General features: G+C 64.3%; 1 protein-coding gene across 2 annotated transcripts; it reads right to left on the reverse strand.

The window, feature by feature from the left end:
* Nucleotides 1-26: 26 nt before the first annotated feature.
* Nucleotides 27-27,853, reverse strand: TTYH3 (tweety family member 3). Of its 2 annotated transcripts, none has more exons than XM_082713801.1 (14): nt 27,531-27,852; nt 13,925-14,094; nt 13,669-13,780; nt 13,314-13,534; nt 13,021-13,116; nt 12,257-12,329; nt 11,947-12,022; nt 9,668-9,723; nt 8,944-9,036; nt 7,278-7,370; nt 6,810-6,946; nt 4,909-5,082; nt 4,410-4,485; nt 27-2,135 (listed from the first exon to the last, which is right to left on the reverse strand). In XM_082713801.1, exons 1-14 carry the CDS (start codon nt 27,651-27,653, stop codon nt 2,061-2,063), a joined length of 1,575 nt encoding a protein of 524 aa, XP_082569927.1. In that variant the 5' UTR covers nt 27,654-27,852; the 3' UTR covers nt 27-2,060. The 2 variants fall into 2 exon arrangements, with proteins under 2 accessions (XP_082569927.1, XP_082569928.1); XM_082713802.1 differs by lacking the exon at nt 27-2,135 and adding an exon at nt 2,142-3,769 and having other exon boundaries at nt 27,531-27,853.
* Between the last annotated feature and the right edge of the window lie 73 nt (nt 27,854-27,926).

The following is a 27,926-nucleotide window of genomic DNA, read 5'->3' on the forward strand; positions in this document are numbered from 1 at the left end:
CAGACTGAGGCCGGGGTCCGAACCCCTTTTGATGATTCTCCTTTTCCTTTATTCAACCTCGGTGAGGAGAAGGAAGTGGATGAAGTCACAGACGGGGCAGGCACACACGCACACGACGCACGGGGGAGCTCCCCGGACGGCCGAGGTCCACAGCCTGTCCGGGCAGCGCCCGCCTCCATGCTATGTACATTCACATTGTGGGCGGCCTCCGGGGGCCGCGGTCAGCCGTTGTGCTTCTGAGCAGGGGCCGAGCACACAGCAGGCACCCAGGCAGGATGGCCGGGGCCTCCCTCCTGACGCTGGGCCAGCAATGCTCTCTCATCGCTGGAGGAGCCCAGAGGAAAAACTGGGCCAGTCTGCAGTGGAGGCCCAGAGCGACGGCCAGGTGGGGCCTGGAGCACAGCGGCCCTGCAGTGAGGTTTGGGCCGGGCCCATAGGCTCAGATGCAAGGCTCAGAGCCCCAGACCCACCTGGGGCACCCTGTGTTTGCCTGCTCACTCCCCTCCTTTCACGGGGCAGAGGCAGCCTGGCCCCCAGTCCACCCGCCCTTTTGGTCCCAAGATACCAGCACAGAGAAAGGATTGTGGAGGAAAGGCGGGTGGCATGTCCCCAGACCTGTCCCAGGGAAGGAGACTGACCCAGCTCTGGAAGGGAGAGCCCACATGCCAGTAAGCAGCTTGGCCAGCTGCCTGCCTCCCACTGCAGGACCCTGGCCCAGGCCGGACACACAGGCCAGAGCCTCTCTGTCTCAGGTTGGCTGGGCCAGGGCTGAGACTGGCGGGGCAGCTTCCCATCCTGAGTGGGGGGAGGCACACCTTCCACGGTAGGAAACACAGCACACATTGTACACTAAAGCCAAAGCACCTTAGGGGAAGCCTTGTTCCCACTTCACAGGTAGGGAGACTGAGTCTGCACAGACCTCAGTCCTACAGCCCAAGGGACACTCGTTCCCGAGGACACAGTTGTCCTGGGGCAGCACCTGCCCAGGGACGGCTTACCAGGCTCTCAGGCTGCCTGTCCATCTACAGCCCTTCCCCAGCAGCACCCCAAGAAGAAACGGCTACTCCAGCCCAACTCCCAGCCGGCTATCCTAGGCCTCATCTCTGGCCTGGACTCGGCCACTTGCTGGCTCTAGGTTGACCAGAGGTGCACACAGAGGCTGGGTGAGGTTAGTGGTTAGTCCCAAGGTGGGGGCAGCAGGGGCCGAGGGCACATTCACAGCCACAGCTCGGGTCCAGTCCCAAGGCCGGGCCTGGGACGCTGCTCCTGGACAGAGAGGGAACCGAGAAGGGGGTGTGCTGCTCGGCCGGCAGCCCCGCCTGCCCTAGGATGACAAATGTGGTTAGTGCAAAAATGAACCAGACAAGCTGCCGAGTCTTGGGGCAGGGGAGGGGGTTTGGCACCAAGAAGGTGGCCAGGACTGGGCGAGCAGCCTGGGCTCGGCGTGGCACCTGCCATCCTCTGGCCGCTGCAGAGGGCTGGGCTCCCCAGGCAGGGTGGGTGCTGGGGGAGAGAGTGGGGCTGGCGGGAGGCTTCTGGCAACTGGCAGGAGGGGCCTACGGTCGGGTGGAGAGGAGGAGGAACTGCCTGGGAGAACACGCCGAGGCCCCTCCAGCCGCCGGCTCAGAGGGAGCCCAGAGTGGGCACCGCATGGCCTGTGAACGAAAGAAGGGACACACGGAAGCCTGGAGGGCACAGCAGAAGCATCAGAGCTGCAGGAGGGAAAGAGCAGGCTGGGGCGCGAGCCGAGGAGAAGATGGGGGTCCACGGGTTGGCCTGGTGCAGAGTAAGCGTCAGGACACAGCACCGAGTCCGGCCCAGAGCCGGGCTCCGTGAAACCCCCTCCTCAGAGGCAGAGGGGCATGGGGGCGGGGCTGGAGGGCCCCGTGTCGGTGGCGCCACTCCCGTGTCCAGGTGTGTCTCCGCGCCCCTGCGGGAAGGGGAGGGGAGGGGTGAGCGGCCGTGCGGCGGGTCCGGCGGGTGGTGCGGGTGGACGCAGCAGTGCTGGCACGGGGAGGAGCAGGCGATTGGCACGTGTGCGGCGGGCCGGCCGGGGCTGTCTAGTGGCCGCTGCCGCTGGAGTCGGGGCGAGGCTGGCTGGTGGCGAGGTATTTGGCTCTCATGCTGGAGGTGTACTGGAGGGAGACAAGGTGGGGAGAGGGGTCAGCGGGGCGCTGGGCACAGCGGCGTGGGCCTTGGCGAGCTGAGCAAGAAGCACTGCTGCGGGCAGGATGGGACGGTGGTGGTGCGGCTGGCAGGGCCCCGGCAGAGGGCTCCAGAGTGGCCGGCGGGCTCCATGAGCAGAGGGCCAGCCTCCGTGCCCCAGGCCCAGGATGGGGACCAGCCGGCCTCCTCTTCCGGTGATGGGAGTGCGCTCAGGCATCTGGGCACCCAGCCAGGCAGAACCCTGCCCCAACAAAGGGCCAGCGTTGTGAGGCCGCCCAGCTGCACCCCACATGCCCAGGACCTCCATGCCACACGCAGGCTGCCCTCAAGGGCCTGGCTTGGGGGACGTGCGGAGGCCTCCTCCCCCAGCGGGATCCTGATCGAGGAGCCAGGAGGAGAGCATCGTGCAAAGGCAGAGTCAGGCTGGGTTCGAGAAAGGGTCAGGGGGTTCCCCGATGGCCCACAGCCCCCGGAACCAGGAGACCCCACAGCCACTCTGCCCCATCACCTTGGGGAAAGGGGGACCCCGAAAGTTGCACAGGCCCCTCGAGCTGGGGGATGCTGTTGCCTGCTTGGGCTGGGAACAAAGCATGGGCTCCTCCCAGCTCCTGGACACTGGAACGGAAGCAGCCGGGGGCACGGTGAGGAGGGCACGGACGGCACATCCTCTCTGCCCTCATCCAACCCAAAGCGTGAGGTGCTCAGTGCACACGTGTGCGCCGGTGCCCTCGCGATGCACACATGTGCAGGAGGAGTGTGCTACAGCCGCAGGCCCGAGGGGATGTGGGCAGAGACCCAGGCATGTGCCAAGTGTCACCAGAGGTGGGGACAGCGGCAGGCTGACCCCACACCTGAGGCCCCACACCAGTGTCCCCAGACCAGGAGGGTCACTATTCTCGGGCCCTGATAGCCCTCCTGGAGCTCCTGGGGGAAAAGAAGGTTGTGAGCGCCCGGGTCAGCCACTACACTGGGAGGGAGGCGCCGTGGGCACCTGGGAGCCATGTCATCGCCCGGACATGCAGTAGGGGGCAGGGCAGCACCCCAGCCCCTGAAGGAGCCCAAGCACGCACAGGCGGATGTGGGGGGACGGCTTGTCTGCGTGCACCTGTGTGTGCTTCCGAACATGCGGGGAGATGCCTCCAGGGCTGGGCCCGCTGGCCAGGATGGCATGAGTGCACAGAGCCGGGCACCAGGGCCGGCGCACCCTCGGGCCTGCGGAGATGGTCTCCTTGCTGGAAGGGGCAAGATGGGATCGCCTGCAGCTGGGCTGGGGGGGGGGGCACTGCCCTGGATGGGAGCGTCGTGGGCCCAAGGCCAGCATGAGGTCGCCGGCTGGGCCAGGGAACGGACAAGCTCGTCGTGGCCCAGAGCTGGCCCAGCGGGGGCTGAGCAGAGACCCAGGCCGGAGGCCGGCCCTGGCACGGGGGCAGCCGTGAGCGGAGAGCATGAGGCACGGAGGCGTGACAGGCAGGCGGTGCAGGCCACCTGGGGCAGGTCAGTACCTGTCACTCTGAGGGCACGGCCACCACAGCGTTCGGCCACTATCCATGGGCTTAAACTGCCAGCCTGTGTGGCTGCCAGAGTCCAGGGCCGCCAGATAGCGCTAGGAGGGCCCAGGGTGGGAGGGATGGAGGGGGGAGAGAGAGAGAGAGAGAGAGGGTGGCCTGAATGCCAGGCTGTGGGGGGGCCGGAGCGGAAGGACACTGGAAAGGGCTGCTGGGCATGATGGGTGGCTTGTATGCCACACAGACTCTGATCCGGGCCATGGGCACCCCAAGGCCACTACACAGGCACACTTCTCAAGCCGGGGGGCCTTCAGCTTTTCTGGCCCTGTTCTTTGCAGGCCATCACCTCCAGGAAGGCCACCAGGGCCCCTTTCAGTTGGCAAGCTCCTTCTCTTTGGCACCAAACCGCCCTGTCCCCTTTCTTTTCTGTCTCATCCCGGAGCACAGAGGGGACACTGGCTGGAAGAGCCAGAGGCTGGGTCCTATTCTGAGCTCAGGAAGTCAATGAAAGAAATGAAAGTGGACCAGACGGGAAAAAGAGAAGCCAGGACCTCTTGAAGCCAAGCTGACCCACTAGGCAGGTGGCCCCAGCCCACTTGGGCCCCAACATACCTCCAGGCCAGCCTGGGGGCCCACACGGCACTGTCTCCTCAGACCAGACGCCCACCGGAGAGCCCTCCCCCCAGCACTGGAGGCGCACAGCCCTCCCCAGCACCACCCCGTGCCCCTAAGACTTACTGAGGGCGGGGGAGACTCGCGCCCGATGAGGGGGGTGTTCTCACAGCGGGGGTTCTGGAAGTTGGCATTCTGGCTCCTGCAGTGTGAGGAGAGGGGGTCGTGAGCGACGTCCTCGGCAGGTCCAGGGCTCATCCAAGGCCGCCCCGGGGCCGACCCAGTGCCCACCCTGCTCGACCCTGGACCTTCTTCTCACCAGCCCACATGCGGTCCACTGGCAGAGTAGCTGAGAGCTCTGCGCGGCCCTAGGTGGCCCACCCCTGCCCGGAGGGGCCCCTCACTACGAGGCTGGCCTCTGGCCTCACCCAGGCAGCCCCACACCCTCCCTACAGCCTCTCTCTGAGCGAGTGGCCTCACTGCGGCCACCACCCAGGCTTGCCGGGACCACCTTGCCAGAAGCCAGGGCAGCTCCTGCTCCAGCCCCTGCCCCTCCGTCTAGCTTCTCACTGCGGCGGGCGCGCCGGGGTCTGCCTCCCCCCGCCCCCGCTCCAGCGCGGCTCACATGTACTCGGTGACCGGCGCGTTGCTGACGGTGTGCGCCGCAGCCGGGAGGCTGGTCTCGCTGCCGTAGCTGCTCCCGCAGCTGTACAGGCTGGGCATGTGCACGCGGTATAGGCTGTCGTGCGTCTGCCTCGGCCCGGGTGCCGCCTCCTCCTCCCCATCCTCGTCGGGGCCCCTGCAAGGGGGGACACCCAGTGCTTGGCACAGCCCGGCCCAGGGCAGCCGGCCAGGGACCCTGGGCGGGTCCGCAAGGAGGCAGACACACGTCGTGCGGATCCTGGCGTGCTCGCCCACGGCCCACGGCACCGTGACGTGCCACCTTGGTCGCGTCCTCTTGAGACGGGGGAGCCAAGGATGCCGACCCTCAGCCTGTACACAGGGATGCTGTCTGCCTTCAGGGGATGGGGCAGGGTCCCTCCTCGCAGGGCGGAGAGAGCTGAGGCCTGGAAGTGGGGGTGCCCTCTCCTGGCCCTGCAGGTCCCAGCCTGCACCTTTGGGTGGCCTGAGCCCGATGCTCCCGCTCTGCTGTGCTCTGGCCTTCTGTCCGCTCTGTTCAGGCTGCTGCGGGGTGAGGCAAGGGAGCCGGGGGCCAGGCCTCGGGCACGCGCAGCTCTCTTCACGTCCTGCCTGCTCCGGATCAGACTACCCGGGGCCAGGCTACCCGGTGGTAAGGGCACAGGTCTGCCAAGCCGGGGCTCCTGTCCCTCCTCCCGAGTGCCAGCTCTGTGACTCTGTGCAGAGGGCCTCCCCTCTGGGCCCCTTGCAGTGAGATAAGCAGGACTGGGTAGCAGCCGGCTGGGCAGCAACGACCAGCCAAGCCCCGGGCTAAGCCCTTACACGCCGCGGTTCACCGAGGGGCCTACCGACCCCAAGACGGGTGTCTCTCACGACCCCCATTTCACAGTTAGGGAGACCCAGAGTTGTGAAGCGACTTGCCCACAATCACCTAATAAGCAATAATCTGAAACCCAGGCCATGTGGTTCCAGGTCTGTTCTCTTAGCCACTTCGCTAGGGCTGCCACCTTTTTTATTACCACTGCCACCATCACTGCCAGATTCCTCACTGCCACCACCACTGTCACCACCACTGCCACCACCACTGTCACCGTCCTCAGGACCGTCATCATCACCGTCATCACCATCACCACCCTCACTGCCACCGGCAGCATCGCCAGTGCAGAACCCCAGACAGAGGGAAGAGATCTGAGCTGAGGTCCTTGTCATCTGATCTGGGCCACCAAGAAGCAGCCACAGCCCAGTGAGAGGGGAGGTGGGAGTCTGAGAGATGAAGTGTCAGGCCCCAAGCAAGGGAAGGGGCTCGGCTCCTCCCTGCACCTCAATGCAGAACTGACCAGGGAGACGGAGGCAGGAGCTGCCAGGACCCCCACTTCAAAGACAAGGACAGAACAGCCCCACAGGAAGTAGCTGCCATCCTGGTCATCCAGCTGAAGAGGCCACAGAGGCCACAGCTGCCCAGGGCCCTCCCTGTGGAAGCTCCACGTCCCCACAGCTAGACAGCTGCCGTCTCCATGCACGAGCCCTGCACACATGCCCCGAGGGGCGGGGAGACAGATGGGACACCCCGAGGCCGGCCGGTCAGAGGTGCAGAGGCGCGTGGGGCATGGAGCCGGCGCCGGCGGGCAGGACAGCTGGCTCCACCTGTCTGCCCTGGACTTGCACGTGCCCTGGGCCGGGAGCTCCTCTAGACTCGGTTTGCCATCCGGGAAATGGGGCTGCTCGCTGCGGACATGCTAGCCTGTGAGCACCGCAGCAGCTTACAGAGAGTCAGCCAGGGAGGAGGCCGTCTGCTGCTGTCTTGGGGGAGGACAGTGGTGTCCAGAAGGCACATCCCGACAACATCCCGCCAGCGGTGTGGCCGGGGGCGAGCGCTGAGCCCCTCACCTTTTCTGCTGCCAGGTGTGGGGGACGCTACAGACGATGGAGCTGAACATGAGAGCCGTGACGAAGGAGAAGAGCGCCAGGTAGATGAGGCCCTCCACGCCGTCGTAGCAGAAGCCCGTCAGGGCCTGCACGTAGTCCTGGGGCCAGACAGCATGGGGACAGCACGGCCCACAGAGACCGGAGAGAGACAGGGAAGGCAGGGTGAGAGGGGACGCGCGGAGCTGCAGCCCAGCCCACGGCTCGCCGCCTGACAGCCCCCCGGCTCCAGCCTGGACTTCGGGCCCCCCACCCATGGGTACGCGCCCATTCTCCAAGTCCCCACCCCCACGCAGCTGCACCCTCTGCCCCCCAACCCCCCAGCTGCACTTCCAGGTGCACTCTCTGCCCCCCAGCTGTACCCTCTGCCAGCCCCCCAGCAGCACCCCTGCCCCCAGCTGCCGCGCCCTGGCTCCGGAGGCCGGTTCTCACCAGATGCAGGCTGCGGCAGTCCACCAGGGCAGTGAGGTGCTGTAGGTTCACCTCTGTGCCGTTCAGCACCTCCTGGACACGGAGCAAGGGGTCCTAGGCGGGGACACATAGCACACAAGGTCAGTACCACGGTCGGCGGGGGGGGCCTCTGGGAGCCCTCGGGGTGCCTGTCCACCCATACCCTGCCATTGAGACAGCCCTTGACCCCGTGGTCTTGACCCAGGCCCTGAGGACCTTCAGCTTCTAGAAATGAGGGCCAGAGTCTGTGTCCTGGCCCCAAAGGGACTGCTGAGGACAGAAGCATACTGGGGTTAAGTGGGACCCATGAACGCCTGTCAACACAGGAGAGACAGCAAATGCCCACGTAGCTCCTGATGGGGACCTGGTTCTCTGGAAAAACCTTACTTTCAGGAACAGTTAAGGAGAAAATTTTCATGCTATTTTAAGTGATGAAACATTATTTGAACACTCTGTATAGAGCAAGCCTAGTCCCGTAGTGTGTGTCTGCCCCTCTGTGTGTACACGGGCATGGGCACCTCTGCCCACATCCTGTCCATGGGCAGACGACCCGACAGAAACCCTCCAAGGTGGACAGGGTGCCTCTAGACCAACCAGAGGGCCCGATACGGCCTTCCGTGGCGCACGTCCCAAGAGCGCCCAGCAATTCTGAAGCGGATCCCCAGACAACAAGACTCGCCATTCGGGGCTGAATAGTCACCCCCTGCCCCAAATTCCTATGTTGCATTCCTGACCCTAAACACCTCGGAATGGGGGCTGTATTTGTCGGCGGGGTCTTTCAAGAGGTAATTAAGGCAAGCGGAGGTCACGAGACGGGGGCTCCAATCCCATGGGAGTGGGGTCCTGTAAGAGGAGGGGGTCAGGGCACACACAGGCAGAGGAGGACGACTGCACGAGGACACAGGGCGAACACGGGGTCTACACACCACGGCCTCGGAAGACGCCTGCCCAGACCATACCTGGTGTTAATGACCTTGACTTCTAGCCTCTGGCGGGTGAGGGAGCGCATCTTGGCTGTCTCAGGCCCCCCGGGGTTCGGAGCTCCCCAGTGGGACCCCAGCGACCTACCCACTCACTCACAAAATACCCAGATGATGCCCTGGCCCGAACAAAAGTAAGAAGCAACTGCAATAGTGTGTCTCTATGTGCATCTTTTCCTTAAGTTTTGCAGCTTGTTACAGAAGTCTGAGCCCAGCTGTGTGCACACATGTGCCCCAGCCCCCGCCTCGCTCTGCAGTGGGGTGCACACGGGCAGGACATCTGTGGGCTGACCCCTCTCCGCCGCCCCCAGGCTGACCCCCGGGGACGCTAGACTTCGTCAGGAGCGTGGTAACAGACATGTGGACAGAATGCTCAGGACCCAGAACACTGCGAGGGAAAAGCCGCCACCTCTCCCCCCGCCCCCCCACAGTTCCCAGAACACCTCCAAGGGCCGGGGGCGGACCTTCCTTTGTTCCCACATCTGTCCCCATTTTCCCTTTTCGTGTTTTTTTTTTTTTTAATTCAAAGAGTTGGTATTACTTTTAAGATAAAGAGCTACATTATTTTTAAAAACCTAGCCCAAACCCCCCGGGCCATGACAGGCAGTGAAGGGGAGGAGGGGAAGCCTCTGTGAGGAAGGCTGGGGGAGGGGCGGCGCCCTGCTCACCTTGGTGGCCGGGTACTCCCGGGGGACGGTCTTCAGAAGCTCAGCCACCAGGTCCTGCATCTCCACCATCGCCTTGTGGCTGCCAGACAGCTTCTGCTCCACAGAGAGGCCCGCTGACTCCGGCAGGGGTAGGGCAGCCCCGCTCCCCTCCCCCAGTCCCATCCACACCCAGGTCAGGCAGTGCCGGGGCCCCAGGGGAGCCCTTGGGGAAGCTGCTCCTGTCCCCAGGAGGCTGCCCACACACACACAGGGAGTAAGATCACCGAAAGCATGGTGACTTCAAAGCGGGGAGCATTTCACGATCCCCTGGGCCTGCACAATCACAGGCAGTGACAGCCAGTGGGCCAAAGCATTTCCCTCTAGACCACTGTGGCTCCGGCTCAGGTGTTCCACAGCGGGCCCAGGACCCCTCCACCGGTGAGACATCCCTGGGCCCCTCTGCACCTGCCCTGCCTGAGGTTGGCTTTGCCCTGCAGGATGGCCCTGGCACGACCCAGGAAATGACAGGAATCCCCAGTCCCTGGGGGGCATTAAGCAGTCCACCCCAAAGGGCTTGCACCAAGGGCATCAGGGCGCTAACCATGGGGGCAGTTAGCAACGCCAACGTGGCATTCATCCAGCGGCCCCCCCGCCCCCCCAGCTCCTGGGGTCCCAGGGTCTCAAGGCCTCTGAGAAGGGCTGAGGGCCACAGGGCTTCCCAGGGGCAGAAGCAGCGAGCACTCACCTGCTGGAAGGGGTTGGTGGCCCGGGCCGAGCAGGCCAGGTAGTACTGCAGAATGTCTGCGGACAGAGGTCAAGGCGGTGGTGTGAGGGCGGCCGTGTGCATGAGCCGTGTGCGCGCCCATGTGAGCCCATGTGTGTGCTTACATGCACCTGTGTGCACCTGCATGGATACTGCGCGCACATGTGTATGTGCATTTCTGCACGAGTGTGTGGACACACATGCCCACACATCTGTATGCACACATGCGTGTCTGTATGCATGTATGTGCATGCACGTGCCCACGTGTGCATATGTCTCTGCACACATGCGTGTGCAGGTGTCTGTATGTTGTGCCTGTGTGTGCTCAAGCACATGTGTGAGGAGCTATGGCCTGCAGGGAGCCCAGGGCCAGGGCCCAGACCCTTCTGCTCCAAGCAGGATCCTTACAGCACGCACACGTGCCCCGTGGGATGCAGCCCTCTTCCTCTCTTCCCCCTGGGGCAGCAGACAGGCACTGGGGGAAGGCAAGGGGTCAGAAGAGACGCAGGGATGCATGGGCTCCTGGCTGGCAGAGGAGGGGATAGGACCTGGACACGGCTGTCGGGAGGGCCCAGGACTCAGGTGGCCTGTCTACTCCCCATTAAAACATGTGTCGATTCTGTGTCCAACATTTGAAGATGGGATTCACTTACAATTGTGATTCTGGAAACCCCAGGAGGCCCACACCTGGCTGGAGCTGAGGGAGGAGCGGGGAGCCCGTGTGCCTGCCCCACGCCCATAACGCTCTCAGACCTGCAGACTGAGGGGGCTCAGTGCCCATCCCTGCAGCAGCACTGTGGTTTTGGAGTCCCAGGTGCCTCCCTCCTGGGGCCCTGAGGCCCAGGACAAGAGCAGGTGCACGGGGCTGGCCGCAGCCTGGCCCCCCTTCCTGCCCTGCTCGGGCCTGGGCTCCCACGCAGCTCACTTTGGCCGCTTGTAGAGGGGCCGGCATGCTGGCCTTGGCTCTGTCTGGCCCCGGGAGGGGGGCCCATGGCTTCCAGGCAGGATCTCACACTCCCTTGAGGCTGGGGGCTGCTCTCGCTTGCTAAAGACCCTGGAGTCCTCAGCAGTGAGGACCTGGAGAGGCCGGGGGCAGTGGTGGGCACAGCAGGGCCACTCCTCCCCCATGGGGGGGGGAAGAGGGCAGACAACCCTCCCTCCTGGGGGCTCCTCGGGCTCAGGTGGAACCTGTTCCTCCAACCAGATAAGCCAAAAACCAGCCCCCTGCTCATCCCTGTGGCTTTCTAAGGCAAAGAGGAAGACGGTCCTCTGAAGGCCAGCATTTTAAGGCCACTTAGAACCCCTGTCCCTGCGGGGACAGTGCCTCTACCCTTCTCTGGAGGAACATGTAGCACCCACAGCAGGGCACACCCACGAGCTTAGCACCTTCCAGCTCTGGCTGCACCTGAGCCCCAGAGCCCCACATGCAGCTGCCTCTTGGGACGGCCAACTGGCATCACACTGTGGCCCCCACCCTCACCGCCGGACCCGCTCCCTGCCCCCACCTCGGTCCACAGATCCGGTGACCACAACAGCTCAGGCAGAGAGCAGGTCCTTAGCGCCTCCCTCCCTACACCCAGCTTCTCCAGGACCCCTGTCCTGCTGCCTCACAGCACGTCCCCATCCATGCTCCGCTCTGCTGGCTCAAGGCACCCCTTGACTGGAGGAGCACAACAGCCTCCCTGCCTTCCTGCTTGACCTTGTCGCTCCAACAGCCCACAGATGCTCTGATGAGGCAATCCAATCTTGGACCGTGTCTCTTCTGGGCTTCCCACCCTCCAATGGACCCCCCAGAATTAAGCCCAAATTCCTGTCCTTGACCTGACCTGCTGGGCTCCCCACTCTTTCCTCTCCCAACTGGTCTATTTTCTGCCTCACAACCATACCAAGTTTGTCTCTGCCTCAGGGCCTTTGCACAAGACACACAGCCTTCTCTTGTTCAATTTTAATGCTACCTCTTTGGCAGGCCACACTGCTACCTGCTCTGAAGCACCATGTCATCACTTGCCTTGCCCCCCTTGTCACCTGTCCCCACCCTCACCCCACCCCCCATCACTGGCTCAACACAGCCCGTGTCCTCATCCTCAGCACCCCCCGTTCACAGAGGTGTTCCTGTTCACTTACTAACTTCCTGATCAATGTAGGTCCTGCCTCCCCCAAACTGAGGGCCAGGAGGGAGAGGATACCTTGGCCTAGCTCAGCAGGGTCTCCCTAGCCTGGCCTCTGGGGTCCTGGCTCAGACACAGCTGCTGCAGACTCACCCCCACTCAGCACTGAGTGCTCCTCCACCATCCTGGTCACATAGGTGTCAGGGTCCACACAGAAGTCACTTGAGCCCTAGGGGGGTACAGGCAAGGAAGATGGGGTGACCAAGCCAGGTCCCCCACCCTTCAGCTCTCACAGATAGAGCCTGCAGCCCAGGTCTGTTCTCAGCCCCGGAAGGTAACATGTGAATGCTGTGTGCACTCCTCGTGGAACCTCAGTGTCCCAGGCAAGAGGCATGTGAGGTTCTCCACCCCTTCCCATGCTTAGGCCCAGCAGACCAGGATCACGCATACCCCTGCCACTCACCACAGACACAGCCAGCTCCAAGCCCAGTGAGCCCCAGCTGATGACCAGGGCCAGCACGCCCAGGAGGCAGACCCTTGGGGCAAAGAAAGCCAATCAGCATCCCCCAGGCTGGCGTGCAGGCCAGAGGGCCAGGGCCCCGGGGAACATTGAGCAGGGGGTCTCCCCACACAAGGGCTGTGGCTTCTCCCGTGGCCTGGCCTTAGCCAGAGCCACCCAAAGGCCAGGCACAGATGGACTTCTCTCCCACCTGGTGTGGGCTGCAGTGGGGCTCAGAGCTCAGGAAGCGGCTGGTCTTCCTGCTTCCCCCTCCCCCGAGCAGACAACAGGTCTTGGCCTTCACTGGCCTCTCCCTTTCCCCCAAGCACTGTCACTGGCAGCGCCTGGCCCAGGTGGGGGCAGGACAGAGCTGTTCAGCTGTCCTGGGGGAAAGGAGGCCAACATTTCACAACTACCCTATGGACGAGCCATCCCCACCTTCGTCTTTGAGATGAGGACACGGAGCATCCGTGTCCGGGGGCCACCCACCCCAGGTGGCCAGCTGAGTTAGCCACACGGCAGGGATCTGAACCCACAAGGACTCCAGGCCAAGGACAGAGCCTCCGGTGTGACCCCCTGGTGTCCCCATGAGCTGGTGGGGCCTCACCCCTCGGCAGACCTACGGCTACACCCGCAGATGGGCGAGGGGGAGGCAGGGCTGATTCAGAAGGTGGTGCTGTGGGTGCCTCCCCCCTGCTCCCCACCGGCCCTCAGGCCCACAGACTCACCCAACCAGAATGCCCTTGGAGCTGCGGATGAGGCCCACCAGCACCAGCAGGCAGATGGCCACTTCGAGCAGCAGTAGGCCGAGGTAGCCCAGCCACCTGTGGGCACACAGAGGGTATGGGTGGGGCCCAGAGGGGCACCCACGGGCAATTCTGGAACACTGGGGGCCTAGGGGGCTGCCATCAGCTCTTGTAAGAGGTCCTGGGGAACTTGGCCCCTCCCACCCACCAAACCTCAGACCCCGGGCTCTAGGGGCCAGTTGGGACAGGGGGGCAGAAGAGTGGGCCAGCCGCACCTGTACCAGTCGTAGAGGTCCACCTGCTCCGCCAGCACCTCGAGCGACACGGCGGGGTTCCTCCAGAACGGGATGGCCGCTGTGTAGCCCAGCAGCGTCCCGAGAAGGCCCCGCAGCCGCTGCACTGCACGCAGGGGCTCCGGCCGTGCCGCCAGCTGCCGCTCCAGGCTCTGCAGACTGGGCTCCGCCGAGCGGTTCAGGGCGGCCGCCGTGTCCCACACCTGCGCCGGGCCGGGGGCCGGTGAGCCCGGGCACAGACCCGCTCCCAGCACATGCCCACCCCTGGGGCACACACGCAGACACAGGGTTCAGGGGCAGGAACAGAGCCCCCCCTTCCCATCGGACGGCCACTCACGCGGTCCTGGACCCCTGCCACTGTGCGGTTGGCGTGGCGGAGCGAGTAGGTGGCCCGATGGATGCCGTCACTGGTCTCCCCGTTGCCATAGAACCCCACGGCGATGCCAGCGCTAGGACGGGGTGGGGGGCGGGGCGGATGAAGCCACTTCGCCTGCAGGCAGCGGGGCGGGGGGGGGGGGGGGGCCTACCGGAGAGGGCAGAAATCCCCCCTTCCGGCCCCGCCCCCACCTGGCCAGGCCTGGCCCTGCACTCACCTGCAGACCAGCGTGGCGATGATCACGCACCAGGCGGTGCAGCAGCAGTCGGCATCCAGATGCTCCTCGCTCTTGCGCCGTCGGCAGCACAGCCAGAAGGAGTAGAAGAGCAGGAAGAGGAGGTCCAGGGCGAGGCAGGCCAGCGCGGTGGCCCCCAGCAGCAGCAGCGCCTGTGGGAGATGGGGAGGCGGCGCTGGAGGGGCGGACGCGCGGCCAGCTCTGCCACACCTCTAACATGCTGTGCGGGGTGCACTGGAACCCAGCTGTCCTCCAGCCCTGGGGGCTGAGGCTCCCCACACTGGGGTGCTTGCCTGTGAGCCCCCAGACTCCCATCCTTAACCCTGCACTAGCCACCAGGATCGGCCCAAGCCACACTCCCAGGGGCCAGGTGAGCATGGCCATGAGGTTCCCCCAGGTCCAGGGCCCCCGAGCCCAAGGCAAGATATGTCTAAACAGGGGTCCCTGACCAAGCCCAGGAAGGAGGTGCTGGGTGGGCAGGGCCAGCACTACTGATGATGGCCACGTGGCCAAGGAATGCCCCCAATCTTCTGGAGCCCATTTTCTGTTCTGTAAAAGGGGAGGGAATGCTCTCCCCAGAAGAGGCCAGTGGGAGTCTCCAGGCCATGTGCATCACGGAACCAGGCACACAGCAGGGCTCTCCCTCTCGGCATGGACACTGCTCTGGACCTGGCTGCTTTTGTGAGCCGCCGGGCCTCTGGCAGCCAGAAGGGCCCGGAGTTCTCCAGCCACATCCAGGAGTCACCAGGGAGGAGGAAGTGCCCCCGCAGCACCCTCCTGTCACCGAGGTCGGCGCCCCTGATGGGAAGTGGTTGATTTGGTCCAGCAGGGACACCCACTGTGGGCTTGGCCCGGGGCTGGGCCTCCACCTGTTGGAGCCCATGGCTCTCCCTGTCGCCTGGCCCAGTGCATCACCTCCGTTCCACTGATAAAGAAACTGGCTTCAGAGAAGTTATGGAGGAAGGACTCACGTCCCACGTCACGGCCCGTCTGGGACCTCTGCCCATGTCCTGTGTTGGGGTGGGGGTGGTGGCCTGATGGAGCTGCAGGCTGGGTCTGACCATGTTCACCTTCTGGGTGGCGGGGGCGGTAAGTACCAGGCAGAAGGTCCAACACACAGCGGCACCCACCCCACGGGGACCATCAGATTTGTGGTGTGGCCACTGGGCGCCCCACAGCTGCCCTCACTGGCACTGCCGCAGAGATGCTGGGCCTCAGGGAGACCTGGAAACACCCTCCCTCCCCCATGTCTGAATGCTCAGCAACAGTGACTGTCCCTGGAGTGCTGGCGGGGGTGTGTGTGTGGCGGGGGACACCCACCTTCCCCTCCCCCACCCACCGCAGGGCACCCCCTTGGGAAGAGGCTCAGCCACCTTGGCCCTGGCCCCCAGCAGCTGTCTCCCAGGAGATGGCTGCCAGGCAGCGGAGGCAGGATGGCACTCCCTGCCCTCCCAGGAGCCCGCTGGTCCCAGAGGTCTCTCCTGAGGCCCACCGCTCCCAGCCAGCATCCCCCCACACTTAAGGCAGGGCTCCCCCACTTCCCATCAGACCAGAGCCTGCCCCTCTAGTCACGCTTCAGAGCAACACGGGCGCCCTGGGGGCTGAAGCGCTGTCTGGAGCCACCACGAGGCGCAGAGTGGGGAGGACCAGGGGGACACCATGAGGCTGTGGTCATAGGCCACTGCCCTGCCGTGCGGGCTGCCCCACACCATCATCTGGCCACAAGGGGTATCAGAGGCTGGCGCCCTCCCTTCCTCCTTCAGGTTGGGGGTGCAGCTGGCACCGCCCCACAATGGCAGGAGGCCTGATAGGGGCCCTGATGCTCTGCTCATGAGCTGGTGGGGGGAGGGGAGCTGGCCTTAGTGCCACCCCACGGGCCCAAGGCTCCTGGAGGGCAGGGGCGCTCACATCACGGAGTGTACTCCCAGCACCCAGGCCGCAGCCAGGAGCCTCCAGGCCACAATCAGGGGCGTGTCAGGGGGCCAAGGGCCAGTCATTGGAGGGGGCTTGCCTTGCGGATCCTGGTATCAGGCACTGCCCTCATCCTGCCCAGCCCCGGAAGTCAATAAACATCAGAGTGCTTGCAACAGCACCGTCCTATGGGCTCCCCGGGTCTGCCTCACACGCATAGCCTGGACATTGACCCGAGGGCTGCAGGCCCTGCCTACCCGCTCTTCGCTGGGCAGAGGCCAAGGGCGGAACACAGCACGGCCCCTGGGGCCATGGCTCACTCCAGACATCTGCACTTTCCTAGCCCAGGCTGCCTCTCAGTCACCAGTCCTGACACAGCCACCTCTTCTCCACCTTGCCCCTGGGCCCTCCAAGACCACAGCACACCCAGACCCAGCCCCCTTTCGCCGCCCTGCTGACCCTGGCTCCCATGCTTCCCTGTCCCTGCCATGCGCTCACAGTCCCCCTGAAGGTCACCTTTTCTCCAACAGCTGTCCCTTGGTCCCGGCCCTGCCCCGCCATAATGCCACCTCCTGTCCTGCCCGTAACCCCTCACCCCACGCATGCGGAGAACAGTGGGCATGGAGTGGGTGTTCAAATACGCACACGGACACACATCCTCCAGAGGATGGGGAGCCGGGCCCAGAGGCCCAGGGCCCCAAGAGCCCACCCACTCTGGCGCTCACTGTCATCACGACTCCAAGCACTGACGGGTCCAGTCGCTGCCTCAGAGGAGTCAGGACCGCCCACTCCCATTTGCCAGGCAGGAAAACTGAGGCCAGCCAAGCGGGCCCTTCACACCTGGAGGGAGGAGGGGCTCACAGTGCCAAAAGCAGGTGCCAGCCTGGTAGGTCCCCGGTGGGTACTGCCCGAGGGCTCCGGAGCTGCCAGGCTGATGGAGGGAACCAGGGGGCGCCGCCTGCTGGACACGAGCTGGGCCACGCAAACTGGAGAGAGCAGGCCACGGTGGTGCACCAAGCCCCATCCCTGAGTGGACCATGGCCGGGCACCTCCCTGAGCCGGCCTGTCCACGTCCAGAAGGTCCCGGTCCCTGCGCCGGGAGTCAAGCTTGTACCTTTCCTGGATCCTCTCCTACGGCTTTGATTTGGTTTGTTTAGTTGTTGTGGGTCTTTTGGGGTTTTCTTTTTTTTAAAACCACACACTTGTACTAACTTCGTAATTACAGTGCAGAGCCAGAAATCTGTCAGTGGCTCTTTCCAGCCGAGTGAGGGAGGGCCCCGGTCGGAGCCCAGCTCTGCCATGTGAGTGTCCCGTGCAGTCTCGCCCGGCCTCTCTCTGCACCCCGTTTTCACCTCTGTGAGTTGATGGGAGTGTTCCCCGGTCCTCTGGGCTATCCTTGGGGAGAAGGCCTCCGGGACCCTGAATTGGGCCCCTCTTGGTCCATGGCATGGTCCCACAGGCCCTGCTGGTGCCCACAGTCCCCCAGGAGCCATGACGGACAGGAGGGGAGGGACGTCCTGGCTGGCTACCAGGAGGCCCAGAACTACCTGCGGCTAGACAGAGGAGCGAGGGAGGGGGGTTCGGCCCCGCCCTCCCAGCCACCCGAAATCTCAGGTCCATGAAGGGGCGTCCAGCCTGCTGGGAACCAAAGCACCAAGGTTCCAGTGCTGCTCAGTCTGGCTCAAAGACATGACCGTGAGTCAAACTCTTGCCTCAGTTTCCCCACCTATAAAGGAGAGACAGGAACATCACTCTCCTGGCCCAGGACTGTTAAGATGGCAGGAGCTAGTCCCTTGAACACACAGAACAGGACCTCCACAGGGTCTCCCAGGAAAGGTCAGGGTCCTGAGGGTGGCTGCTCCCAGGGCCAGCTCTGCCACGGTGCAGCCCGGTAGGCTGGGGGCACAGAGAGGGCACCCAGACTGCTGGGGGGGGCTGGCCCAGGGCCACTCAAGGACAGGCTGAGGCATGCCCACATTTATACCCACACGTGCACTCCCATACATGCATGTCCACACTCACACGCACACATCTACACCCATGTGTTCCCAGATGTTCACACCTGTATTCACACTCACACATGCACACGAAGGTATCACCCTGTGATCTCCCCAGCAGGGGCACAAACAGCAGCCTGTGGCTGGAGCTCCTGGGGATGGGGGGCGGTCCAAAGAACCTGGGTGTTGGGACACCTGCTGGGCCTGGGAAGTGGGGAAGGCCGCCTCACTCACGGCCACAGGAGCAGAGGTTGCTCCTACCCCAGCCCAGCCTTACGGAGCCAGTCAACGACCAGGGACTCGGGGAGGACCACTACCAGGGAGCCCCGGGCCAGGCTTGATGGGGGTCAGCTCTGGGGCTCAGAGCTGGGTACTAAGGAGGTAAGTTACTTTCCAGAGGCTTCCCTGGAGGCAATGACAGGCAGAGGCCCAGGTGCCCCGTCACCCCCACATACCCCCGGAGCCCTGGTCACTGGGAGCTAGACATCCACCTTGCCCCCTGCTGGTCTGCCTCCATGGCTTCAGGAAGCCCCCCTACTAGGACAACGGGGTCTGTCTGCATAAACCTTCCCCAGCAGATGCTGGAAAGGCCTCCCTGAGCTCATCAATCTAGCGAAGGCAGTGCCCACTCTGGCGCTTGGCCCTGGCCCCCAGCTCTACACCCCAAGGTCTGACAGGACCGTGGCTCTGGGGCCTGGGCCACCACGAATTCCCTCTGCCCCCAGGGAAGATGCTGGCACCTCTGGCTCACAGGTGGGGCACGGGGGCGCAGTGGTGGTGGGGGGTCTAGCCCATCTAGCAAAGCTGCAGAGCCCGTCGCCGGCTGGGTGTAGGAGCCGGGCATGAGGGCACCCAGCGTGACCTGTGCCCGTCTCCTCTTCTGCTGGCGTTGCCGTGGCAGCCCTGCCTCCCCTGGCCCGGAGCCGGCGTCCCCTTCACTTCCCCTGGGCCCATTCAGAAAGAGAATGGGAAATGTCTGATCAGCATCTGGGCTCTGACCAAATGGAATTTTCCGTCTGTGATGGAAGTGATGTCAGCACTCGGTCAGGCGAGGCGAGATGCTCGGGCCCGTGTCCCGACCGCTGGCCACAGTGCTGGCTGCCAGCCACCGGCAGCACTAAGCACACACTGGGCTCTGTGAGGGTGCTCGCAGCGGGGGCTCCGTGTGGCCCTCGCCCGCCCCCCCGCCAGCCCTCCAGCTCATTTCTCAGCTCTGGGCCACCCCCTCCTCCCAAGGCCCCTGCAGTCCCCGCCGGAGTACAACCCCCTGCCCCGGCCTGTGGCCAGACACTCTCCTGCAAGCCCCAAGGGCCCCCCCCAAGCCCCCCTCTACTCTGGAAACACCCCAGGAGCCAGAGCTCGGGGTCAAGAGCCACCCCTGGCCCAGCTCTGAGGCCTGGGGCCCAGGGAAGCAGCTGTGTTCCGAGTGAGCCTAAGCCGGTTCCCTGCACGGGGTGGGGGACCCCTGGCACAGCCCCAGGCTTGCTGGCAGGCAGGGTGCTGGGGGTCCCAAGCTGGGGAGGGTCCACAGCGTGCCACCAAACCTTCCTAGAGCTTTGCAGCAGACAGGAGGCTTGGTCCCATCCACAGACGGAGACCACAGCATCAGGGGCTCCAGGCTGGGAGCCCATCCCTTCGACACCCCACCGCTGGCCTGGACACCGCGTGTTGGCTCTGTAGCGCAATGGATAGTGCACTGGAATTTTTCTAGACATGGCGTGTTGGTGCCTGGGCATCTGCACCCCTCCCCTGCACAACACTAGGCTCAACTTCAGGGCAGGCTGCTCTGATGTGCCTGAGGCCACCAGGCCACGAGAGCCGCACAGGACCCCGGCTGCGGCCACGAGTGTGCCTGCGTGGGAGCACACCACACGTGGTCCACACATCGGAACCCCCAGCAGACTGCTTCCCCACACACCCCTCTCTCTGGAGAGGAGCCTCTGTGCCTGAGGTCCCCCCCACTGCCCATGGCATGAGAGGGACAAGCAAGGCCCTGAAGCCCATGGAGGTGGGGGCCCCTGCAGGAGGCCATGGCTGGCAGGGCTGCCCCTCGGCTCGCCCCCGACCCCCCTGCACCAGCCCTCCCTTCAGAAGGGCTCCTCCAGCAGTAAAGGGCAAGGCTCCAAAGACTAGGCGAGTCCACATTCCTCCAGGGCCCTGGGACCCCACTCCCCACACCCCAACATCCTCCTGTTGGCCCCATCTCCCTGGATTGGGGAGGCCCTCAGCCCAGGGCCAGCCTGAGACCGAGACACATCAGCACAGGCAGCGTCCGGATTCAGCCCCAGGCCCGACACAGGGACACAGGGCACAACAGACACAGCCCCTGCCAGGCACGCAGCTCCCGGGACCCCGGCATGCCGGCCGTGCACTGTCTCAGAGGCCATGGGAGCCAGGCAGACAACCCGGGGTTGGGGGGGACAAAAACAGGTATCTGAGAGCGCCAGCAGGGCACCATGGAGGAAGGGTGTGCTCCCAGAGGGGGACGGCCTGGGCGTAGGCCCGGCGTGAGACCCAGGCTGCACACCTGGGTCCCCAAGGGCTCTGGTGGCTAGAGTGGGGACAGGCAGGTATGTGTTGGGGGGGGGGGCGCAGCAGACCCTTCCACTGCTCTCCAGCAGGGGACATCTTACCCCAACCCCAGAACGGCCAAGGGCCTTTCTCCAGAGGAAGAGACCAGGTTAGGGTATCCAGGAGGCTGGCGGGATCCCAAACCCCAAGGCACCCTCTAGGAATCCACACGTGGCTCGGCTGGAGCCCTGGGCCCGGGCTGGCTTGTTGCCCTAGCTCCTGGGTCTGGGATGCCTTGCCGGGAAGGGCTCCCACTCACATGGCTGCCCGCTCCCCTAGGGCTGGCTCTTTGCCTCAGCACCCACTGTCGCCCAGCCAGGCACACAGCCTTGCTGGTCCCTAGACTACCTGGGGAGGAGGTGGCACCCACCTTCCAGGCCAGGGGTCTGAGGCCAGAAGGGTCGCCAGAGGCCCATTCACATAAGTGGTACAGAAGCAGGGTCTGAGCCCACAGAGGCCTGTTGAGGAAGGCTCCAGAAAGGGCCCCCACTTCACCTCCCGGCCAGGCCGTGGAGTGGAGCAGGGCGCCGGGCTGGCTGTTCAGCCCGCAGTCCCCCACCCCTCTAACACACTTGGCTGTGGCTCCAGATGCCGGCAAGAAATTAAAAACAGATTTTCCACTGAGCTGGACTTGGGTTTCCCGAATTCCATGACGGTGAGCTCGTGGCCATCCCGGAGAACGCACAGCCAGTGGCCAGCCAAGCAGGAGCCCAGAAGGGGACCAGCTGTCCGCCCAAGTCCCCTCACGCTGAGGTCTGAGACTCAGAGCGCCAGGTCGCACATGCAGCAGCTGAGCCCTGACGTCCCCACGGGGTACACACCACACTTGCCCTTATCCTCTGGGAACTATGGAGACAGAGGCGTAGCAAGGCCAGAGGTGGGCAGCAGGCCCTGAGAGGAGTGCCGGTGGGTATTCCCCAACCCAGCCCCCGCCTGCTGCCCTCCAGGTGTGGGGCACCAGCCTGCTCTCCTGCTGCCTGTGTGACACGGGTTCATGGCATGAACGGTCACAAGGGCTGCCCTCCCCACAGCAAGGATGTCTGTTTTGGTCCCGGTGCTCTCACACATCTCCCAGCAGGACACCCAGAAAAGCCCTCCGCTCGCCAGACCTGTCTGCAAGCGCCTCGCCCCTGGCCAGCCCTAGAGACCCAGGCCACAAGCCTCAGTATAGCCCGGGGCCACCAGACAGGCCTGGTCCCAGGACACACATCGACCAAGGAGACGTGGTTCAGGGGGTGCAGCCTCCTGTGAGGACCCCGGCCTCAGTCAGCTTCCTCTGGGGAAGGGGCCTGCTAGGGGCCTGCTAGCTGAGGCCCAAGGGCGGCCCCCATGTGCAGGCCCGTGTGTGCACATGAGCCCATCTGGACACCTAACAACAGTGGAAAGGGAGTCTCACGAGGGGTCCCGTACAACCCCTTCCCCACAACCCGCCCCATCACCTGTCACCCTCAGCCCCTGGCCCAGCCTGGTTCCTCTGCCGGCTCCTGCTCCTGGGGGCACTCCCCTCACCCAGGTGCCTTCTCTGAGGCCCTTCTCCTGCCCCTGATATTAGCCTGAAGGCCTGGCCTTGACCCAGGCCCACTGAAGCCCTCGCAGCCTATCCACAGTGTGAGGCAAGCTTGCCGCCTGGGCTCAGGTCTCCCGTGCTATGGACACCACTCCCCCTGACCCCCGGCCCCGGAGTCCTGCCAGGCAGGCGGCAGACCCGATTCGGGAGGCATGAGCCATCCCATCTCTGGTGGAGACCCCAGGGCGGACCCAGCATTTGTGGGCCCCTCCTTAGGACCTTAGATCAGGAGCACCCTCTGGATGGAGGCCCCCACCACCAGGTGGTCACATGTCCCAATGCCGGGAGGTCACATGGGAGAACTTCCCGTATCTGGAACCCAGTCCCTGGGCTGCAGATTCGGTTCCTCTTCTCCAGGCAAAGACTCAGCAGAGCTGCTGGTGGGGGAGGGGGCCCGCTCCCAACACCTGCTGCGCTCCCCAGAAACAGGCCCTGCTGGGGGACCCAGGGAGTCTCTGCATGGGGGCCGCATCCACGGAAAGCAGGCCGGACAGGAGCCTGCACACATCTCCCAGCCCACTGATGCTGGCTGGCCAGTGGCCACAACTCTGCTCCCACAGAGGCCACAACGCCTACCCCAAGGGCCACTGTGGGGCCGCCCCGAGGAACACTTAGGAAAGGACAGCAGAGGCCCCTCTGGAGAAGCGGCCATGGCCTGGGCTAAGAGCCACAGTGCAGCCTGCCTGAAGCCTGCCCGAGCCCCTGCCCAGGGCCAGCAGCTGACGTCCCTCCTCACATGTCCCCTGCACAGACCAGTACGGTGCTGGCAACATGGCTTCCCAGCACATCCCCAGACTCTTGGAAACCAGGAGCCACCAAAGGCAGAAGGATGGGGCCCAACGAGGCAGACCCCACACCGACGCCAAGTGGGGGATGTGCCAAGTTTCCCATGACACCCCCCACCCACACATTGCCACCCAGGTGGAGACCTGGGGCTTGGCTGCAGAGGTCACCAAAGGCCACGTCCTGCCTCCCCCCCCACCAAAAAGGAAACAGCCAGGCTATCTGTTCTGGCAGGGGCTACCCTGTCCCCTCACCACTGCATCCCCAACGGCCAGCCCCTCAGTGCTGTCCATGCAAAAGGTGCTCTAGAAGCTTCTGCCCTTTCCTCAGTGAGGTCCGTCCCATTTGGTGTGTTTCTGTCACTTGCAGCCTCAGCGCCCTGACTGTGACCACGGGACGCTGGTCAAGCATTAAGAACCAAGGGCCAACAATAAGGCCCAAGAGGCGGTGACAGCAAGGGCACATGGAGTGACTGTGGTTTAAGTGACACACACCGGACAGGTAGACTTGCACGGACCGAATCCAGCCAGAGGGGCTTTCTGGTGTTTCCTCATGCTTTTTCCTATTTCCCAAACATTCCATGAGTGTTTAACACTTTTGTAAATGAGAAGACAGGCGACACACACTTTTCGGGACCCCCAGATCAGTGAGGAGAGTGAGAACGGGGCAGCCCACCCACAGCCTGCAGCCAGGTACGCACCTCACCTTGCCTGAGTCTCAGCTTTTGACCAAGATCCTGTGGTCTTAGCTGGCCCTGGCAGTCATTCAACCCAGAGCTCAAAAATGGCCTCTAAGCAGCGTCCCTGATCTGGGTTCGCCCACTTCCAGGCACAGGGCACGCGCTCACTCCCTCCCGAGGCAGGACGTTCAGAATCCCTTATTTGGGCCTCAGGCTCAGGCTCCTCTCCGCCCCAGGGCCTTTGCATGTGCTCTTCCTGGTGCCAGGAACCATTTTCCCCAAGGACTCTACATGGCTACTTCAGTCTTATCTTTAGGGTCTCAATGGAAACACCCCAGCGCTCAGGGTTCTAACAGGAACCCACATGCTGAGTCCTATGTGCTGAGCAAACACGAGGGGAATGCTACCATATGACCTGGATGCGGAGCCAGTGTGCCCACTTATGCCAGGCTTCCAGGCAAGTCCCAGCCTTCTGGGTGTTCGCAGCCTGATTGATACCCTCCACGGCAGGGCAGGTAGCACCTCCTCCAAGAAGCCTTCCCTGACCACTGGGCTCCTGCAGGCCCTGTCCTGACACCTCCAGCCCCTCACAGCTTCCAGCCTATCCCCACCAACCCTGAACTGGCAGAGCAAGGGGGAGTCGTGAGGGCTGGTGGGGACTGATGGTGGGGACTGATGGTGGTGGGGTAGACTCCTTGATGGAAGGGAAGCCCAGACAGATGGCTGGTCCCACCCAAGGTCACATAAATGGGAAGCCACAGAGCTAGGGCCCAGGCCCCCACTCTCCAGCTGGAAGAGAAGGCTCTGGGACCCCTGCCCAAAGCCAGGACAGGCCCTACCATCACCACGGAGCAGGCTGGCCGCAGGCCACATCAGGCCCCCAGACATGGGGCCCAGCTGGCTCCGCTCGGCCGTGCAGCCACCCGGGGGTCTCCTCCTTCCTCTGGGCCTGCAATCTTCCCTGCTGCCCAGCCCCCCAAATGAGAGTACCCACCCATTGAGCTGTCCCTGGTGCAAGGAGCTCTGGGCCCAGCCCCAGGGGCACCAGACCGACAGCCCCTCCTGGAAGGCAGCGGAGGGTAGGGTAGTTAAGCAAACTCCAGAAGCTTCTCTGCTTCCTTCCAGTACCTGCCTGCCCACAGATCCCATCAGCCCCCACAGAAACCATGGTGCACCCTCCCTGTAATCTGTCCATTCAGCAAACATCACGGGCCCCCAAGAGATGGATGCAAAAGGTTCCCCTCCTCATGGGAGCCTGAGACCTCCAGCCTCAAGAGAAATACCATCCTTGCTCCTGCTGAGGCTCCAAAGCGCCCAGTGTAGGACCAGCCAGTGCTCTGGGGGCCCCTCATCGGCTCCTAACCCCTGCAGGGGGCCAGCAGAGGGGGCCCCAGGAGGTCCCCCACCCTCCCAGGACTGACTCTGGCTCCTACCACGTAATCATTATGGGATTCTCAACCAATCCCCTCTCGGAGCCTCAGTTTGCTAATCTGTACAATGGAGACGACCATTTTCATCTCCCAGGCTAGGAAGAGATAGGGCTAGTGAGAGACAGCCCCACACAGGTTCCCAAACCAGAGCCTAGCACATGGGGTTTTCCAGTGGGTTTTACCAGGGCTCCCAGCAGTGCATGGTGGGGGCAGGAAATAGCAAAGAAGAGCCAAGGCTGGTCTCCTCATGCCGCACACACCCTCTATTCCTGAACCCAGGCCCCACTTTTCTCCTGGGTAGTCCAGAAGGCAGAAGCCCTCCTCCCCACCTGGACCCAGACCACACGGGGGATGGAGGACTGCCAGACCCTTCAGCCCAGGTGGGGGCCGGCCTAACAGGTTCCCAGGCTGGGGTGGGGGTGGGGGTCCCTGGGTTAGGAGGATGAGGGCCCACCCACCATCAGAGCTGCCCCCCTCCATCCCAGGGAGGAACACTCCAAGGGAGGCACGAAGAGGCTCCAGGCCATGGCCCCCACTGACCCACTGCCCAGCCACCCAGGAAAGGGGCTCTGTTGCAACCAAAAATGGAGCTGGAGCATGGGGCCCTTGCATCCCCCACTGTGACCCCACAAAATCTGCCAGCCCAGATTTCAGGGTGTGACAATGAAGGATCGGAGAGGTCAAGCGCTTGCCCCAAAGCACCAGCACGGGAGGCAGGGGCAGGATGTATGTCCGGGCCTGGCTCCCGCTACAGCCCCCAGCCAGGAGCAGAGGCGGCGGGGGATGGAGACGGGCTGGTTTCCACGCCGTGAATTATTCAGTGGCTAATTCGGCTCCACAGAGAGGAGGCAGGAGAGTGAGTCAGAGCCCTCCCACAGCGGAGGAGGGAACAGTGCTCATAGAAGCCGAGGGCAGACATCAGGGACCTCTCAGGGGCACAGGGCCCTGCAGGGGGTAAGGCTGAGCTGTGGGGGCCCACCACCATTCTGGAGGCTTCCACAGGCTGGAGGCATCGGCCCCGCACTCACTCCCCACAACATGTCCCAGGATCTCCAGAGGGCAGGAGGGGCTCCAGCTAGTCCAACCGAGGCGGACAGGCAGCACAGCAAGCCTCGGGCCAGCAGGCCAGCTCTCTGTGGGTCCCAGACACCCCCGGTGGCCCCAGGGGCAGCCCCAGAACCTCCCAACTAATAACCGGCGGAGAACTTCCGCCAGCACAGACCCTGGCCTGCAGGAGCCAGGGGCGGGACATGGCAGAGCCAGGACATATGGGAGGCCCCAGGGAGCACAGAAGGGTGCTGTTCCCACACTGGTCGGTACCCCAGGGCTGGGCTCCTAGGACGTGGGCGTTTGAGTTTTCTAAATATCTTGCCATCTCTGGGCATGCCTGGGCCAATCCCTGGCCCCCTTTCTAGTCTGCTTGGAAACAGATCAGCAGGGCTGGGGGAGCAGGCCCAGGTGAGCACTGAGGCTGGGAGTGCTGGGTTCCCATGGTGTCCTCGCTCTCTGCTTCCGGTTCTTGCTCTCTAGATAAGGGCAAACAGGGAACACAGAGTTCTACGTAGATGAGGTGTGATCACGTCCACGGAATCCTGGATTCCCAGGCCATCTCCACCAGCAAGGCCATTCCACTCCACCTGGGGCTCTGCAACGACCCTTGGAGAGAAAGAACCCCAGGGGTGTTCCGGGTGACCAGGCATCCCAGTCATGGGGCTTCTGGAATCCGGATCCCCAGGCAGGAAGGAAATGCCCACAGCCTGGTCCCCTGCCCTGCACTCAAATGACAGCAGCTCAGTGCGGAGGGGGTGGTGGGGGTGCTTGAGCTCAGCATGACCCCAGGCCTAGGGTTCTACCAGGAGAACCTGGGCCCTTGGGCAGAAGCCTGCAAAGGCTCCCACTGCCCCCCCCCCCCACGCCCCAGCCCCTTTATAGCCTTCCAGAAGGAGGCCTATCTTGAGTGCCTGAGGCCAGGCCTCCCATCCTCAGGGGCTCCTGGCAGCCATGGCTCCAGCCAGTCCAGGTGTCACCAGAGCATACACTGCACCCAGCAGGGAGTCACTGCCCGCCTGAGAGGGCTGGCATCTGCCCAGCTCACTCACCCACCAAAATCTTGGCAGGGAGTGGGATTCCCCAGCCCGGGGCGGGGGGAGCAAGGAATCCCCTCCAGTGCTCTGAGGTATCAGCTTGGTCTCAGAGCCCTGGGCTCCTCTGGGTTGGGGGCTCTGCAGGGCCCCAGGTCAGGGCTGCCCCAGGTGATGGGCAGGGGCCTGGGCTGGAGCTGACAGCTGGCAGAGGGGGCTCCACGGAGGGAAGCAAGGAGGCTCCACATGACCCCAGAAGGGAGGGCCTAAGTAACACCAGAGGAGAAGGCTAGAATCTGCAGGAGGGCCATGGACCCTCCATGCAGGATGGGGGTCTTTAGACGCTCACAGAGGGGAGCCCCAGGACGCAAGAGGCGACCCTGGAGAAGAAAGGGGTTCTGACTCACGAGAAGGCGGAGGCCGTGACCCTCCAGGAGGACAGGGGGCGACGGCGACCCTCGGAGAGGAGGACCCTCCCCAGACCCTCGCCTGCGAAGGTTGAGGGGGTTGGGAGTCTTCAGACCTTCGAACGGAGGGGCCCTCACCCCCGACCCGGGGGGCCGCGTCACCTGCTGGTAGTCGGTATCCTCGGGCCGGAACTGGCTGCTGGTGGTCTCCCAGCGCAGGTCGAAGTGCGGTAGCCGGTGCAGGAGGTTCACCCACCAGGGCGCCGCGTAGCTGACCCCGGCCATGGCGGGCTGGCCGCCTCGGGCGCGTGCCGCCGCGCGGCTCCTTCGCTGCCCCGGGGGCGAGGGGTTCAGGGGTCCGCCAACCCCCGCCTGGCCGCCCGCATCGCCCGCGCGCTCCTGGGCCCGGCCCGGCCCGGCTCGGCCCGGCTCGGCTGCGCTCGGCTCCGCTCGGCCGCCCGCGCCCGCCGCCTCTTTGTTCGCCGCCGCCGCCGCCGCCGCCGCCGCCTCCGCGCGCCCCCGCCCGCCGCCGGCCGCCCCGCCCCCGCGCCGCCATTG

Source organism: Mustela nivalis, assembly GCF_964662115.1.
Source record: "Mustela nivalis genome assembly, chromosome: 19".
NCBI classification, from domain to species: Eukaryota; Metazoa; Chordata; class Mammalia; order Carnivora; family Mustelidae; genus Mustela; species Mustela nivalis.

Coding starts and splice junctions, on each gene's coding strand:
- TTYH3 (XM_082713802.1), bottom strand. CDS start 27,653: ATGGCCGGGGTCAGCTACGCGGCGCCCTGGTGGGTGAACCTCCTGCAC. Junction 9,724..11,946: donor GCACTCAGTGCTGAGTGGGG/GTGAGTCTGCAG, acceptor CTCTGTCCGCAG/ACATTCTGCAGTACTACCTG. Junction 7,371..8,943: donor GGGAGTACCCGGCCACCAAG/GTGAGCAGGGCG, acceptor GTCCCCGCCTAG/GACCCCTTGCTCCGTGTCCA.